Source organism: Anopheles stephensi, chromosome 3, assembly GCF_013141755.1.
Source record: "Anopheles stephensi strain Indian chromosome 3, UCI_ANSTEP_V1.0, whole genome shotgun sequence".
Taxonomy (NCBI): Eukaryota; Metazoa; Arthropoda; class Insecta; order Diptera; family Culicidae; genus Anopheles; species Anopheles stephensi.
In genome coordinates this window covers 50,217,408-50,235,706 of record NC_050203.1, presented here as the reverse complement: position 1 = coordinate 50,235,706, position 18,299 = coordinate 50,217,408, and the positions used below count along the sequence as shown (strand labels likewise).

At 42.8% G+C, this 18,299-nt stretch overlaps 3 protein-coding genes across 8 annotated transcripts in view; all 3 read left to right on the top strand.

Moving 5' to 3' along the window:
* LOC118514526 (cyclic nucleotide-gated cation channel subunit A) overlaps positions 1 to 5,573 on the top strand; it is a 117,766-nt gene extending 112,193 nt beyond the window's left edge. For all 6 annotated transcript variants that reach the window (XM_036061500.1, XM_036061501.1, XM_036061502.1 and 3 more), the window contains one exon: positions 504 to 5,573. In XM_036061500.1, coding sequence (XP_035917393.1) covers positions 504 to 786 — 283 coding nt within the window. In that variant the 3' untranslated portion in view covers positions 787 to 5,573. The remainder of the gene's footprint in view (positions 1 to 503) is intronic.
* A 66-nt stretch (positions 5,574 to 5,639) lies between these two features.
* Positions 5,640 to 6,732, top strand: LOC118514577. Its single transcript, XM_036061579.1, has 2 exons — positions 5,640 to 6,220; positions 6,288 to 6,732. The coding sequence occupies exons 1-2, from the start codon at positions 5,932 to 5,934 to the stop codon at positions 6,539 to 6,541; spliced, it is 543 nt and encodes a 180-aa protein (XP_035917472.1). The 5' UTR covers positions 5,640 to 5,931; the 3' UTR covers positions 6,542 to 6,732.
* A 6,566-nt stretch (positions 6,733 to 13,298) lies between these two features.
* LOC118514578 (lipopolysaccharide-induced tumor necrosis factor-alpha factor-like) lies at positions 13,299 to 18,079 on the top strand. The gene is made up of 4 exons (XM_036061581.1): positions 13,299 to 13,463; positions 13,843 to 14,116; positions 14,206 to 14,341; positions 17,415 to 18,079. Exons 2-4 carry the CDS (start codon positions 13,879 to 13,881, stop codon positions 17,515 to 17,517), a joined length of 477 nt encoding a protein of 158 aa, XP_035917474.1. The 5' UTR covers positions 13,299 to 13,463; positions 13,843 to 13,878; the 3' UTR covers positions 17,518 to 18,079.
* Positions 18,080 to 18,299: the final 220 nt, after the last annotated feature.

Below are 18,299 nucleotides of genomic sequence, written 5' to 3'. Positions count from 1 at the left end.
AACAACCCAGTCCCTGGAACCCGGAACGTCCTCTAACTACACTCTAGCACGCGGAACCATGCGGAGCCGTGGCCGTGGAACGTGAGCGCAATAATATGCGAATGGTGCACATTCTTCCCCGCCAGCCAGGACAGCGGGGTTCTCGATATAAAAAAGACGTTCGGTGGAAATAAGAATGCAATCATTCCTAACCTACTTTCGACCAGAACCAATTTTTCTTCGCCTCATTTGCAAACGGTTGTGAGTGTGTGGTGTGGTTTTCTCATTTTCTGCATTTCTTTTTCTTCTTTACATTTTTGCCCTCTTCAACATTCGGCATTTATCCTGGACATTTGGATGCTACCGGACCCGACGTCGTCATGGATTATCGTACTATCCTGCTCGGATCAACCCAAATCCCAACATGAATGACGCTCCCCGCGTCGCCGTGGGTGGTTGATGGTTGTGATACGGCAAAAACACTCTCCACACTCCAATAAACCTATACAAACGGGTTGCAAAAGAGCGCAAAAGTCGCCCACCAGCAAAAGCGAGGGCAAAACGCATCACCAGCAACTACAGCTACAACATCCCGGTTCCTCGGCATCCAGTGCAGCAGCGCACCTTCGAACGCAACGACGCAAATCGCACTCGTCCACGACGACCACAACGGCCGCGGACGAGTCCTTGACGACGGTGACGGCATCCGGGACGACACCGACAGTGACCGGCGAGGAGCGGGGAGCCAACAGTGGTGGGAGCACCACCAGCGGAAACGGTGGCCCAGGCCGACAGAATACGTTATGAATATGCATTCGCCATCTTCCGTCGTGGCACATTTACTACTGACGTGCTGCAGGTCGCGTGACGTTTGAGGACACACGCGGTGGGTGTTTAGCAGCGGGAATGATCGAAGATGATTAAATACGAATCCTTGGACGGGAGGAGTGAACTTCAAAACGGGTTATACAACAACTACAGAGCACAAAGCTGGGCGGGTGATGTGAATCCAGAATCTTTGGACTCACAGCAGGACATCAAACGTGCCGGCGTCCTGTTTCCTCACATTCTGGAAGCAGGGAGTTGATTGGGTCAAGTACGCAGCGGAACGAAATTAAAGATATGCCGAGGTCTTGGCGAGAATGGGAAATATTTTTCCAATCGTTGGTGCGAATAGTTACTAAACGAATTTGTATTAGAAAACGTAGCCAGATTATCTTCTTTCTTTCCCGGTTTCTTGAATGTAGCGACTCTTGACATAATTTCTTGAACATAATATGCAAACAACATTGCTCTTTGTTCTTTGGGTATCAACAGTGATGTTGTGCCTCATTTGAACTAACTAAAGTCAATTGATGTCTAAGCTTTATTGCACAAGTTTTCATTGCTGTGGAAATTATGTTTAAATTAAAAAAGAAAATCTACAAATTTTAATTGATAAGGCCTTTCAGCTCCAGTTTCAAAGTTTCTTCATTGCTTCTTGAAGTTCGATCAAACCTATACCTCTTTTTCTTCCCTAAATACGCGATCCTAACAACCAAACTGGTCAACGGAAGCACTCACACAACTGATACTGTAATTGCTTCATTTACATCAATTCATTCAGAACCCTCTGTGACAAGCTAACGTTAAGTGGTAAGCAAATAAAACTAGCTGCTAACAACAGGCGCGCTCCGTACTGGGCGCTGCTGCATTAAAACAAAAACCAACGGTAACGGTAGACAAGAAAAGGAAACAAAACATTAAACGTGCCTCGAAATGACTATTTAGTTTTTTACTTAATGATTGTGATAAGAGAAGTAAAACAAGCGACACAAAACACAAAACACAAAACAACAAACCATTAGTCCGTAAGATTTGTGTTGGTGGTAGCGTTTGTACCCAAAACCAGTGATGATGAAAGTGCGTTTAAAATGTCGCACGTGTGAAAAATTGTTTGGAAAATTAAAATCGAACGCATAACTATCGTTCGTGTGGAAGATATAATTATAAAACCAATGAATAAATACAAAATTAAAAATTAAAATTAAAAAACAAATTAAAAACCCCAGACAAACAACGGAATAGAACTAACGAACATTAAACAGAACAAATAATTAATAGCGTTGCATTAATGCAAACCAATGTTGATTCTTAAACATTTTAAGAGGAAGAGAGAACGGAGGAGTTTAATACAGATGGAATTTCTTATCGCTAAATTGTATGTTTTAAGGTTGTAAATGCTACGGTACGCTGTTATAAGTTTCCCATTCACTAACGAAACAATAACCTAACCGTACCGAAGACGTACAAAAGCCAGTGCTTATGTTATTATTTTTTAACAAATTTTGAATTTATGAGATAAATAAGCAACCAACATACAGCAGCCAATACAAACATCCATTAGAATTCAACTTCTCTAACTCTCTTTTACTTGCGACTCCTAGTCTTTCGCTCTCTTTCCCTCTTGCTCTCTCTCTCTCTTTCTCTTTACCAATGCCCACTAGCCCACTATATTTATCCTTCTAGTTCTACTATTCTTAGCTAATATCAAACCATTAGCGTTCGGGGGGAAAAAAGGGCTTTAAAACTTTTTACTCCACAACACTATACACACACTGTAAGAACAAACATCAAGCAAATGCAAAGCAAAAAACCTTAAACCGCGTTTAACTATAACGCAACCCCACCACGAAAGGCCACCCTAAATGGCTCGCCGAGGGGACAATGTTAGCTGTTAGAACTCTGGCCAACAACAATCACCACTTCGCACGACGTTCGACTTTTTTTTGCTGCTTCGGTTTCAATCTGCAAAGGAAATTTTTAAATTTTAAAGCTTTTAAAGCCACAAGCTCGTTGGGAGGCCCTTGCCCGGCCTCAAAGTTTTTTCGCTCGAAGCCGTTTATGACAGGTTACATCAATCTTGAAGAAAAGAAAACTCATCCAAACAACATCTTTGACAGTGACGTTGCGTCGAAAGGCCTCACACACCAGGGAAGGAAAAAAAGACAGCAAAATCATTCCGAAAGTGACAGAACTCGCCTCGCCAACTCTCGAGTGCAACCTCCACAAGCATAAATCTTCCAGCGCTTCTAGCGAGCGAAAAGCACAAAATAACAAAACCCTAACACATCCCACCATTGCATAACGTCGTCCAAGCACCGTAACCTGTTTTCCATTACCATAGCAACGGAGATTTTCCTCCGTGCTGGCGAACTCAACATTCCCCGCAGCACACGATGATGCTGCACGAATATGTGCGACTGTGTGTGTGTGTTTCAACAATAGCTCAAACAATATATTTCCATGAATGTCGAAGTAGGCGAAAAAGCTCTTCCGTGCTACCACCATTGCCGATGATGAGTTGTACAAATCGTACCTTTGCTGTGCAGGTCGAACTCATTGAACTGTTATTCCCAAAACGGGTGAATGGAACGCAAAGAAAAACACTTTGACGCGACCCACCTCTTTTTAATACGCAAATTTTAATAATACACATGCTTTATCATCGCTGGTTTTTTTTTTTTGTGGGTGGCTTTCAAGTGACTTTCACCCATTCACCTTTGCAGGATGATTAAATCCAGACGAGCAAAAAATTGTAGCCCGTTTTCAAGTTACCCTTCGGCCTGTTTACGCTTATTTATGTTTGGTAGCACCATTTGAGGTTTGGTGGTGAACGGGGCGATGAAAAAGGGGGAAGGTCAGTGCAGTGGTGAATGTTGTTGCAGTTTTTAGTAGTAAGAATGAACTTTCTCACCCCCAGCTAAGCCCTACCGGGATGATAGATTAGTTTTTCTGCGATAAGCGACGGATATAGCTTTACGGCCGGGGACGATGTGCGATTTGAATTTATGTAGCAATTTTTTATGCTTTCCCCGATTGTTTGGTCATCCTTCTTTGGCCATTTGCGGTTGAAGCACATAATTCATCATGCATAAGTTAGAAGGTTAGGAGCATGATTTTGAATTTCTCTTTTGCTGCGCTTAAGCCATCAAATCACATATCGGTTAGCTGTGCTAGAATTTAGATTGATGTATCAATAGAATTATTCATTTCTTTTTCCTATGTTACATCTCACTTTTGGAAATCTTTCTTTAACAATGTGTTTAGTTCAATTGTGGCATTTTTTTGTGTGTGTCATAGAATTTATATCCAACCGTTCTATGTACACGAAACAATTCACGTATACAGTTGAACGACGAAAATTTAAAATTTATTAGTAGCATTTCTTACGCAAAAAAGTTAACTAAAAAGAAGCTAAAACTAACAGAAGAAAAAACATATTTCACACAAAACGAACAGCTAATTAACAAAACCCTAGCTACAACTAATTTATTTTCTCGTACTAAGCAAAGAAGTAGAATATCAAAACCCCCCCATACACACACACAAAGTAGGATTGAATACTATTCCAACACATACAAACAATGCTAGCGTCTAACTGAATAAAATCCCTATCACTAAGAATCAAACACTTTTCCCTAACCTGTAAGCCGATCGATAATAATTGCGATACGATTGAAGTGAGTGGCCGAAACGTAGATGGTAAAAAGGTTAACCAGATAATATTTCATACTCTACTGGTGTTGTTCGATTGTTTTGGAAATTTTTAATATTTTTTTATTAGTTCTTTGTATCAATAAAATAAGCAGTAACAGGGTTTTCTTCATCAACTTCCTACATTTATCCATTAAGCAAACAACACTTTTTTGGGGCATTTGAATTAACATTATAAGTAACCTATGTTTAATCACACCCAGTGAAACTAAATGATCGTTGAATTTGTAACGAACCTGTACTTAATAAGCTGCTTTGAATTGATTTCCAAGAAAGAGAAACCACAACGTCTTAATAGAAACTAATTCATAAGAAAGCAAACAAACAAGCGCAAAAAAAAACTAGTTCTAACGGTAAAACATTTAACAAAACATCCTGCTCTTGTGAATGGGAAAGCAACACCCCCAAAATGAAATAATTCACCATAGTTGGGCACATGCTGTGGAGGGATAAAAAGTGTGAAACAACAGAATCAATTCCTTATAGAAAATAGAGGGAGAGATAAAATAAAGGGTAACAATTAATGTAAGTAACAGTGGTGGAGAAGAATTAAACACAACAGCACACAGTCAAGTGTGCAACAAACACACTCACACACACTTTGTGCAGAGGTATAGCAAGGGTTAAACAAAAAAAAAACAATGGACAATGGTCTTTGAAGTGCAAGAATTGGTTAGTCAACCGGCAGGAAGAGAGAAATGGTTGGTTGGCGTAGCCGAGATGCGGAACTAACATAGGGTATATTTTTTAGCCGATAGTGAGGAATTAGGGAAAAGAAACAAATTGTGTTAAACACAAACATGATGTGTGTGTGTGCGGTAAGATGAACAAAAAAAAACAAATGATGAACTGAGAAAGACATAGGAAGTGCAGCATTTCGATGAAGGACGAGGCAAGGAATGTTCAGGAGAATTCTTCAAGGTCTGGGCATCCTTTCGCAGAGCGCTGACAGCAGCGGTGAAAGTCAGTGGCACGATGTAGTGCAAGGTATATGCAAGTATTAGTAAATTGTTCTCAAAATGTTGGGTAATAAAAGTCGTGTTATCGGAAAACATAAACTCCCTTTTGAATTTGAGTATGTTCTTCTGGGGATGATGAGAATTGGAGAAAAGAGTTCTGAACATAGCAAAAGGGTAATCATTAGACGGTTGATTTGTCAGCGCAATTCCGTGCTAAAACAATTACTCTTCGATAAGTGCCATTTGATATCGTTTCATTATAAGCATTCCTTTTTTGAACAATAAACGTTCAACCGTCGTTGCCGTTGCGTCTAAAAAACTACGCATCAAAGTATCCCATGGATACGACGTGCCTGTCACAAGACCAGCCCATTAGTAAACAATGGCAAACCAAGCCGAATAAGGCCATCAACTCGTGGGACAGTAACCTTCCAACAGCTCCACGTGGCTGAGGAGTATGAGCCTAATTGCAACCTGTATCCTCTGTCAGGCCAGATTGCCGTACGAAGGTTCGAATACGTGGATACTGGTGCGTCATTTGATTGATAAACATCCACTGGAAACGATGCCGCTGTCGTGCAAACCAAATTCCGAACATAATACCAGCCTCGCGGCGGAAAAATCAACCCCCCAGATGACGGAAAATTCTAATAAGCAACCAAAACCCGTGTCAGGTACCGATGCTAACCCATGTGGTTCTAAAACGGTGCTGCTCAATAATCGGCGAACCATCTACAAAACTACCGGTAAGTTCCAGGAACTGCTTATTTTAAACGTTTCCTTTGATTGGCTACCTTTTTTCACACTCTCCAGTGGTCCAATGGAAACCGGCTCAGTTTCGGGTGAAATGTAAAGAGTGTGGTGGACGTTTCTTTCCCACCGTTCGCCATGCAACGAGCCGCATCTCGAACGGGTTGGGAGCTGCATGCATAATTTCCTGCTGGCCGTTCTGTTTCCTGCCCGCCCTATTTACCACCCCGACGAAGCATCACCTGCACTGCTCCAACTGCAATGCCTATCTGGGGCTTTATGATGTTCAGCGAGACTGTACGCTGGAGACTTCGTGAAGATCAACGCTGATCGTGGTAGAATTTAAGATGACTGGGAGTAATGTTTTAAATTCCGGAAAATAATCGGTCGTTAGTATTTTTAATATATAAAAAAAAACAAACTAAATGTTACAAAATGAACTTAACTGCCTGTAACTACGTTTTAACATTTTCAAAATAAAAATAAATATCGTCGTAATTCGACATCTGACGCAAACATATCGTAACAAGAAATTAAGGTATTTATTTTGATAAATGAACGCTTTTAGTATTTTTTTATTTATCGTCGAAAATGAAAATCGTAAATACTCCTCGACAAAACTTGCATCGTTGCGCACCTGGTTTAATTTTTGCTATTTAATGCATTTAGACGATTGTACCTCTCCATTTTATTAACAAATGATCATTTTGCATGATGAAACCTGTACTTAAGAACTTTCCGCTTCCGTAACGACGTCATCTTTCAAAATAATTGGAATCAGGTTACGACGCATCGCCATGTGGAAATAATTGGTGATTCATTTTGATGGAACATCCACATGCAAATCCGTGCGTAACGTCTCCTACATTTACATACAAGAGAAAGAAATTAATCATCTATTCCTTCTTTATTTTACAAATAATGCCTGGATGTCATTCATATGGTTTAAAACCATGATCATCATTTAGCTTCTGTGTGTTTTTCTTCATGTGGTTCGATCAATTAATTTTTATTTCTGTTATTACTTCTAAACGAAAATATCCCATGTAACGCTTTGTGTCTGGGGTGCGTTACACCTCGCAGCGCCATCTCTTGGATTTCCCGTGAATCAATCTGAAACACCATGAAATGCAACGGTTCTATTCAAAATCTGAATACTCAAGCTCTTATCGATAAGGAAACGAAAATGACACGCGTCTTTCTATTTATTTGTGTAAGTGTAAATTACTCTTTCTTTTCTGTAAAATCATTTTTAAATAAAAACGAAAACAAATCTCGTGAGTGAGACATACATTTAGTCTGATCGCGTGCTGTTTCCTTCTCGCACTGTTGAAGAGCACCTTATGCAGGTTGGGCTCTGTAGGGAATGAAGTGGGTACCAGATGGGGAAAAAACACATCAAATGGCTATCGTTATGATTTCAAATTCATATGTCACGCAATGGCATTGGTTCCTGAGGCGGGGATATCGTCCTCCACACCTTTAGGCTGGGTAAATGATCTGAAGTTGTCGATGGTCCCGGAGCTGTTGCGAATTCCGGAAAAAGGAAAGGAAGGTTTTTAGGCCTGGCCCTTGTCCCATTCAATGGATTGAGACCAGAGGATACATCCGACTCAATTTTGCTAGATGGGGACTTTGGACTTGATTGTAGCGTTTTGGGCTAATTCGAAGACCGAAATCTTACAACCAACTTCAATAAATAAAGTCTTAGGGTGTTGCCTAGAATGCTGCTTTATTCTTACTGGCTTATTTATACCATAAAATGCTGACCGATCCGCGGCTAACAATATTTCAGTCGTTCGTTCGATCGATTGTTTGGTTTACGATCATTTATTTTGATTTGCGAAAGCCAGCATATTGGTTGTGACATAAACAAAAAGACAAAAACAACAAAAAGGCCAAAGAAGCTATATCAAAGCTACAAATGAAGAATGACTTGTGTCAATTCATTCAGAATGATCCCATGGAACATATCTATTAAAGCATTATAGTACAGCATCACATTGTTCTATCTTCATTGTATTAAACCGTTCATTCGAGTTTTCGAAAAATATCATGTTAACTATTGATTTAATCAGAGTTAATGCTTTACGGCTTAGTTGAAACTGCTACTGTTCCTTCTGCATGGTATCGGTAATTTAAGTTAGCCATTATATGGCCAAACAGGTCTTCAGGAAAAATTTTAAGTCCTTTTTTGTTGAGCGTACTTAACAAAGGAAATACTCTCTTCCAATATAAATAACACAATTTCACATAAATACCACCAGTCAGCATACTCTCCGATTTATAAAGCTCATTAATGACAGGCGCCAATTTTCTAAATCTTTTCTATTATAAGCATCATTCATAGCTAAAACAATTCACGCTGCGGTAACGTGCACTATTACGCTTCTCGCCCATTCGCTTTCACCCCCGTGTCCACGGTTCAGCTCGAGTTCCGTTACAGTCAAATCGTGCAGAACGGGCCCGTACGGCAAACTGCATTACTGTGTGCTGCACCATGCAGTGTGTGCCGATGGTTTGCTAAATCAAGAACTAGTTCTAGCCATAATTTGGCACAAGGCTGGTCAATGATCGGTCGATCCTACCGCCATTAGAATGGCACACTGCCTTTCCACTGCGCACGAACGGATGCGAGAGACATCAACGCTACCAATCGCACGAACCGACCCGTGGGATTGTAGTTAAATAAACAGAATGTTGGATTTTGAATGTCTGAGGATTGTTTGAAATATGTTCCAATCGATGTAAAGTTGTCCACAAGTGCTTCTTGTGTGTGTGTTGCTTTCCGTAGTTGTTTGTTTAAAGCCCCCAGAAACTCCCTTTGAAAGCGAGAGTGCAGCAGTAATTTCCGTCGAACCAAAGCTGTCTTCTCGTTTGTGGTGTCGGTACGAGAACCGGTTTCCTCGACGAAATGTAGGATTTTCCACCCGGTGCGCAAAGCCGTTATATGGCTCAGCGAAACTGTTCCAAGCATTCCTCCGTTGCCGTCGAAGCGCAAACTTTTCCGTTTATTGCCACGCGAGAGAGATGCAGTTCTTGTTCTCCGTTGACCTCGAGCCGTTCGGTTGACCGTACCGCAAACGATGTAACTAAGCATGCACTGAGCCTGGCCGATTGTGCAATAGCAGACAGTCGACGATGCATCGCGTCAAGATCAATTCCATTTCGTAACCGTAGCAGGCTACCTACGACGGCCGGCCGTCTGCCACGGTCAGCGGTGGGGTGCAAAATCTAACCCTGAGGTTGGTGCCGAGGTGCCAACCGGTGCCTTTAAAAATAGATTATCAATCTTTGGAAGGGTGGTGGGTAAAGATAAGTAGCGGCATGGCATTTATTAAGCGAGGTGATGAGAAAATTTGTTCGAGTGCTTACATTGTGCCGAGCATTCAGTAGACAGACGATCCGGGTGATTAAATGTGGCTGGAACCAAGGAGCTTTTTGCTCCTATCAAAAGCTAGGTAGAATAGTGAGAGTGTTGAAATGATTTTTGTGTTGAAGATTGAAATGAAAAGAACCTTGGGGCATATTATGTCTAATTTTGATACATGTTAGTCTCCCAAGCCTTCCCATAGACATTTTATTCATGTCTTTATTTTTCTCCCCATATTCATGCTTGAGATTTTAATCGCTACTCTACACAAAACGGGAAGTACCGCGTGGTGAATTTGTCAAAAAAGAAACAAAAACTACCCAAAACTGTACGACACAATCGTGTGGCCAATTTTGCGAATAACCATCTACAAACTGCACGGTGTGCGTAACAATTGAACGATTATTTACCGTCGTTCACGAAAAAAGAAGGATTACTCTACCAGCGATAATGACGATCACAGACGGTGCTTGCCACGCCGTGACGCACTCAGACGCGAACAGAACAAAACAGAATTCTTTCTTGCAATGGGTTTTTTGCTCCTTTCTGTACGGTCGCGCGAAATCCGTTTTAATCTGCCTATTAGCACAATGGGATCGCGGACAGTGTACATCCATATGACCTTCTGCAGCAAGAGGAGGATGCGTGAGGGATGGATGGGAAGCAATCTTACGCCGGGTGGTCAACCGATTATTACGAAAGAACCGATAATAAGTGGAGTGAGCTGAAGCGCTGGTGAGATGAGTAAGGAAAGTTGTACGGTGTTCCTCTACGCCATTACATGATCGGGGTTGCACACTTGAAATCGTACACGTGACGTCAATGGTCGCCGTCAGCGTTGAACATTGGTGGTCAGCTCGTAGTAAGCTAGTGCTCCGAGAGTGATAGAAGCAAAGCCACGGTTCAAAATGATTCATCTTTTCCTAGCTAGAGCATCCACAGCAACTAACCGCGTAGCTCTTCGGTCGCTATCACTAAATAAACATGTTGTACGGGAGGGGGAGGGGGGGCTTAGAAGCGAGCTAGGAAATGAGGTTATTGTGACGCTGCTTCTGCTAGATTCGAGCTATCGTAAATCCTCGCTAGACACACCGCAAGACTACTGCCGCATGATTGCTCTAAATTATTAATAGTAATAGCCATGGAAGCTTTTATTAAATACAAATTAAATTTTCATTTACTTTCAAATCTAGGCAGTTCTCATAAGTTTTCAATTCAATTTTCAGACCTCATATGATGTTTTGTTGATTTTATTTGTTATTAATTGTTTGCCTTAAGGGCTGTAAAATATAGTCAACTTGAATATAATATATAAGGACAGACTGTTGGCCTGACCCTACCTTGCAATTGATCCCGCTCTGGATAAAAAGGATCAAAAGTATCACTCTACCCTCTCCAACCTAGCCTCAGAGGTGACGCCGGCAGGAGACCAAACGATGCTGGCATAGTCCAGAAAAGGACAGACCAAGCAGCATTACGAGACCCAATATCTTGTTCATTTATAGCAAGGAAGATATAGCCTGACATCCTCAGCAAACAACAGACATTATTTACAAGGCAGTGATCTGATGCAATCCAAAATAAAAAGTTAATACCCCTAAGGACTCAAGACGCTAACCCTGCCTGAAAGCCCCAGACTTGCCAACGAAAAGTTCATGAAGCCTTGCTCTCAATCAATTGCGGTACTTGAGGAAAGAGCAGTTGGCCGAGCAGTCGACCTGTGTGACAGCAATCATGCTTTAAAGATATGCTTAACTCTCCGGTGACTTAAGCAGCAAGTATTTTTTATTCAGTCAAAATATTAGAGTCACATCAGTGGATTTTGAAACCAGTATGGCCTATTAACTATTAAACCTATTAAAGGTCTATTTCGGAATAGTCGAAGGAATACAATTCGTTCTGCGAGGCTTATCTCTGAGACACAACCTGTCGACCGTTTGTAATCGCTTCAAGGTCACAACATCACAACATCTATTTTGGATCACTTCTGGAGCGAGATAAAGTTGCCTAATATTAATAAGCTCCTATAAGCTCCTGGTTTGTCCATCAGCAAATGTAACAGAAGCTGTTGAGGAAAAGCGAGGCGCTAGTAGCTTCGTAACCTTGAATTGAGAACATCCGAGCAAACAAATCCTCTAGGCCGAAGTCATTCCTGACCAATAGACCCCTTCCAGTGACCCAGAATGAGCGGTTGATTCCCAACTGTCCTCAATAAATCTATGTTGGAGGACCTTATCAAATCACGCTACAGCTAAGACGGAGAAGCTACTGAGCTTCACGGTTAATTAAGCTTCCAACTGTCTTCGGCAGAGCAGCTTCGGAAAGAGTGACAATATTTTTGCTTGAATGCTTCTTTCATGTAGTGGTGTTATTTTTCATTACCATCAACAGTTAGCTTATATTTATTTCCTACACAAACTATTAAACCGCACCGAACGCTCCGAACCATTGCAAAACAAAAAGAAGAAAACAAAACTGTCGCTTTCAAATGAAAACATGCCCCGTACCATGCATGCGATGCATAATCACCATCCACCCCGACAATGTGTGTGCGTGTGCTGCTTGCTACCCTCCCCAGAAGCCACATTCTACATCGCCATGCCTAGGCGGTGGCGGACGAACGGGGCGATACGATCGCTCAAATCATACCGACGAAAAGCAAAGCCTGCATCGCACATTAACACGAACATTGGGCTGGTGGCCCAATTACCCAACGGGGCTTTATGACTGCGTGCCTAGGGGAGCGCAAAGGTGTGTAATTTGCCAACCATATCCATGTAAACCCGGCGGCATCACTCGCTCGACATTCCATTCGCTTCCGTGCCGGAAACAAACACACGTGCCAAAAAGTGTCCGGTAGGCTGCCATCGCCCGTTTTTCCCCCCTATGGGCTATCAGCACTATCGCTGGTTTAATAGCACCAGCATACCGGTATCGATTGCTCGGGAATTGTCTTTCATACACAGAAAAAAACTGTTCCTATTAACGTCATTCACCACCACAGTTGGAGCCTTTATCGCAGCACTCGAAATGAATTACAAGCGTACCACCACATTGTTTCGTTGTGAAATGTGAGCTGTTTTGACACTTTTTTCACTTTTTCTACTGACAGATAATGGGTGAGTAATAGTCGGTGCTCTTGACTCATGCCCCAAGCTAGAACTTTTGTATGAATTATGTAGAAAAAGCACAAGCATGGCGTGCATTAGAAAATTATTTCTTCAAAACTTCGGTTTTGATCTCTTATTTAGCCACACTCTCACGAGTGTACATCACTTGAAAGCAATTAAATATTTTACACTTTTTTTCTTCGTTTGACTACTTCCATTTAAACATTCAAAGAGGAGTTCAAATCATAAACTCCAAACTGGAATCAAGATTGTGAGAAGCTGCAATGATAAAAAAAGGCTTTCCGTTGTGTTTATATAAATGAAATTCAAGGAAAATAAGCAACCAAAGAAGTACTTTCAATTCAAACCCGATAGAACAAAACGCCACTTCCATCCAAAACCGAAACAAACTGAACAAACAAACCGTACCAAAAACATCGACAGCCCGGAGTCCCCAAGCGTGTGTCGTGTGGCGAGCATAGAAACTGTCGGCCATGCAACCACCACATGTACGGTGCTCGAACGCACACCTGCACACCGCCCCATCGGTTCCAATGGTAAAAAGCCATCATCATCATCATGTGCCGGCACAACTTTAACACCGCTTTCAGTGAGCAACGAACTTTCGATCGCGCAACATCACCGTCACAGAGTGTGTGCGTGCGTGACTGTCTCTCTCGGGGAGAGGAAAAAAAAGCAATCCTTACCAAAAAGTAAAGCTGCAGAGTGCAACTGCACCGTGAGATCAATAAACAGGTATGCAGAGCTTGGCGAGTGTGAGGCCCTTTTTCGGAAATGCACACCAAGCGTAGAATTGGTCGGGAATGAGTGCAGAAGTGTAGAAGAAAAAAAGGGAAAGTGATTCGCACCTCGGACGGCCAAAACCGGTGGGCACGATGGGCATGGCCCGAACTGAAGATCACTACCGAGGCTAGCTTTTGCACACTGGCATGGAGTGAAAGTGACGAGTTGTTTTGGTGTATTAGAGGGACTAGTTGTGTGTCTGGATGTGCAGTTTTGTGTTCTCATGCTCTATTTATTTGTTGGACTGTATTATTCAATAACCTCTAAAGTATTCCTTGTGCAGTGAACCTATTCTCACGTGTCTGTACATTCCAATTTCGTTAACTTACAGCTTAAGAAGTGGTGATACAATAACACACGTATCAAAATGAACCCAAGTGGTAAGGGATCCGGTCCGGAAGGGTTTCAAGCGCAGCCCTTAAATCAACCACCCTACCCTGCCCAATCTCCACCCTACCCCGGCCAAATGCCGGCCGCCACCGGTGGCTATCCGCATCCCTCGGCCAACGTGCCGAACTATGCTCATCCACCACCGCCGCCACCGTACGACGCCAACTCGAACGTGATCCCACCGCCACAGAATGCCGGCACGACCTATGTGCAGGGTAAACCCTTTTTAGCCGTAGCTTCTTGATCCCCTGATCGTAACCATTCCCCCTTTTACTCTCGTCCGTGTTACGATGGTGTCCCGCAGTCGTTACCAGCCCACAGGTAGGACCCGATCCGGCCTCGATGGTGTGTCCCTCCTGTACCAAGCACGTGATCACCCGGCTGGACTATGAAACTTCTACCAAAACGCACATCGCCGCAGGCCTGCTATGCCTGTTCATGTAAGTCACCCTCAGTGCTTCTACACATTCCCGGTTTTATTGTACCTTTGAACGATCTGTATTAGGCACGCGCTGCCAAGATAACAAAGTCCAACAGCTTTACTTGATTGACCTAGGAAAACAGCAGAAGAGTGTAGAATATTCTCAACATGGTGTGCTCCAGTTAGAAAGGGCTCCCCATTTACGAGTCGTTGAACCTACCCTGTGTCAACGTAAAATCCAACTTTTCGGTACGCACCGCAAGTTCCGGCTGCCAATACTAACTCCTTCCAAACCGGATCTTCAGCGAGAAGAACAATGTTCGGGCAGTCGCAAACGTGTCACCAGCTCCAGACAGGTCGGTCGTGACGCTGTTTACAGACCGAGTGGGAGGGGGGGAGGGAAGGTGTTTTATACATTTTAGACAGAAGCTGGCTTTTTGGCAGACGAGTCGTCTGCCGCTTCAAGGCTAAATCCGGTTTAGAATGGAGATCGTTAGGATCGTTCGTGATCGAGCTGCTAAATGTTTTCCCATCTTTCGAAATTCCTCGCTCTGGAAGCATCGAAAGTAGATAGGAGAATAGGAGTTTTAGAAGCTACTTTTGCTTCGAATGCTGCTCCGCAACTCTCCACCTTACGCAGCCATTACAGCGAGCTTAAGAACCGGTATGGGAGTATACAGTCAATATTTACAACAAATATCTACACTGCAAGAAATGAGTTCATGCATGAGTATGCACTATTGCGCTGGGGCGTTGTTGAACCAAGATAAACAAAGAAAGACGTCCCTCCGCTCCGAGTGAGAAGATGTGGACACTATTTCCTGTTATCACGGCGATTTCCGTGGTCAAGTGATGCATAGTGTAATCAAAACAGACCCACTCGTCGGTCGCAAGCTTTTCGCTTATATTGCAGCCTTCCGGTGCTGGTTTTATAAACACTGTGCAGAGCAGGAAATGCCTTCTAGATGTTTGCTTAATCTTAACAACTCGTTAATTACTCGTTGGGTATCTGCCACAATATTGTTCCTTTGCCTCTACAGCAGAACATTTCTGCAACGTTCATTTTGAAACGAAACAGTATTCGCTCCGGCTTCTAACTCATGCCAACGCTAAGTACAAGTGCGACACCTTCGCTATCTTATCTAAATTTTACCCTGCCCCACGCCGTGGCCCGTTGGTAGCAGGCCTTTGGTACGCTATCAGACCACGACAAAACAACTTTAGAGGTCAGTTAAGTGGAGACCAGTACAATGCTTTCAGTGCCACCCCATCCCCGTAAACCATTAGGTACAGCCCCGGTACAAAGTGTTCGATTTGTTTCCTCTGCTTGCCAACGAATTGATAACAAATTTGCTTCGTTTTTCCGTGTCCGCCCCACAGCCGCACTGTCAGTCATTACCTCGGTCAACAGGTGGATGCGCAGTGCGGTGTGTTGGGAAAGCCTCATTAAACGGAAATGTCCGCCCGAATCCCAATCGTTCATATTGCACCATTTGCGATCGTTATTGTGTTCTCCGGGCGTCTGATTGATGGACGTGTTTGGGTGTGTGATGATTGGTACGACGAGAGAAAAAAATCGACCGTCTGAACGTTGACAGGGCTGACACATTATCTATAAAGCTAAATTAATCCATCCATCCCATCCATAAGCATATGGTTTTGTTTGCTTTTGCTTGGGCATGTGAATACATTAACTTTTCTATGGCTCGATATAGCTGAATAAGTGAAAGTTGGCTTTCTTATATTTTCTCGAATTGGTTTAACTCTGTCTAGGACATGCTAAGCATGATTTATTTAGTATTTTTACTAAGAACTAAAGACTTTTATCCAAAATATTTTTATTGGATAGCTTCTGTATCGTAGCGATCCACTTAACTATATGTCCTGTTTTTTATTACGCTTGTTATGTCAAAGTATTATAGCATCGCCGGATAATTTAAGGTAACTACAGCAGAAAATGTCCTGGTAATTAGATAAAAAAAAGTTAAATAAGGGGTTTTAATGAAAATTTATCTTTGCACAAAAGAGTAGAAAAAGGTCTGTTCAATAGAAGACATATTAAGTAAGATGCAGCTACGGAAGGGGAAGTCTACGAATTCATTGGCAGATGGCTTTATCGTTATTAAATATAGATCCAGACGTCAAACCATTCGCCTAAATTATTCAGAATCCCTTCTTTTTGGCTTGCTCATAGTAAAGCACTGACATGGCGAGTTAGTCTATGAGACATGGCCAGTTCACCAATCCGTGTCCAATGAACTCGATCCAGGGGGGCATATGTTCGGATGGTCCTCATCACGTGCCCACCCATTGAACATTTCCGGCTTTGGCCACCAGGTCAGGATATCATCGTGTTTCATTCTCCTTCACCACACGCTCTGCTTTGCACACATCGCCAAAGATAATCCTTAGTACCCGCCACTTGCCGTGATGTAGCAACGATGCATTATATCACTGACAAGATAGACATTGTTGCCCATAAAATCACTATCCTCGTCCAAGATGAAGTTCACCATGTGGCGATCACGCAGAAGGACGGCTGACGATGTACTATGTGGAAAATATATTTCCAACAGTGCGCGCGCGTCGATGATCGAAATATCCTCAACAAACGACCAGTAGCATTGTTCGGACATATCTCCACAGGAGAACTTTATCCAATCAGCCTGTAGCCTGCGTGGGATAGCAACTGATCTTCAAGAATATCAAAGAGCTAAAAGGAAAGCAAAAAAGTTGAGGCGGTCCAGTGGCTAAGGCGACAGTGGCGCCGGTCTTCACATGGCAGGACCGAGGTTCAAGTCCCATCAAGACTACCTCCCCCCAACGGTACGCAGAGCTCTGACTACTTTCTACGGGTAAAATCAAGTCACAGAAAGCCCCAGAAATGAGCCTGCCGAGACCTTTTTAAGAGATTAGGGAAAAGCCCGAATTTGACATTACTTTTAAAGAATTCTTCATGAATGTTAATGTTATGCATATCTTGAACCATTTACTTATCAAATAGCGTCTATTTAAATCTTCTCGCGCGAAATCTCAGTCCAAAAGCACAGCAAAAAGTAAGCTCATCTATCCCGCTCTTGTTTCTTCCACAGCTGTTGGCCATGCTTCTGGATACCGTACATAATCGATTCGTGCAAGAACGCAAATCACTATTGCCCGAACTGTGGGGCGTACATTGGCACGTACCGTGGCTAGACTACCACCGTTCACGCATCTGTTTGCCATGTGTGGACACCATAACCATAACCCCAGCGAGTCATCAATCCTCCCGCAGATGCGCACCACGCTCCCTCCCCCCTCCCAGTGCCCATGGGAGCCTCCAAAAACTATTATTATTATTATTATGGTAATCCTGACACAACGCTGGCAGCATTCGGTGCCGGTGCGCGAGTATTGTGATGTAATGCCCTCCCTCCCCTTTCTTCGCTCGGCACTCGGCACACACAGCAGAAGAAAGCAGTCCAGCACCCTGCGACGTCACGGAACTGGAGTTGGATCCAAGTGGGAGGATGAAGGAGGAGTTAACAAAAAAGTTTAACAAAAAACCAGAAAGTGCCTGCAACGATAACGATATATTGGTAAGAGTAGGTCGGTAGGAAAAATAAACAAAACAGCGAGCTAGTGATCGATGGCGTGAGGGGCAAGCAAGAGCATAGCTTGGTCAGGACGACTGTTATTATTTTTATTATTATGTATTGAATACTGTTGATTTCATCGTACGTGAAAATTGCATAATAAATGTATTTACACATTCAAACAAATCGTCCAGCACGCCTGAGCCGGGCGCGTCATCGCGTTGCGCATTGGATTGCTGCGGTAAGTGATGGACAGCCATATTGGTAAGTGTATGCATAATAGCGGGGTGGGACTAAACCGAGCAGAGTTCCTTCATTAAAGTAAGTGATCATAAATTATTTTAACACATGATCACACTCAAAATAATCCAGTTAATGCGCTATAACAAACAAAACTCCAGA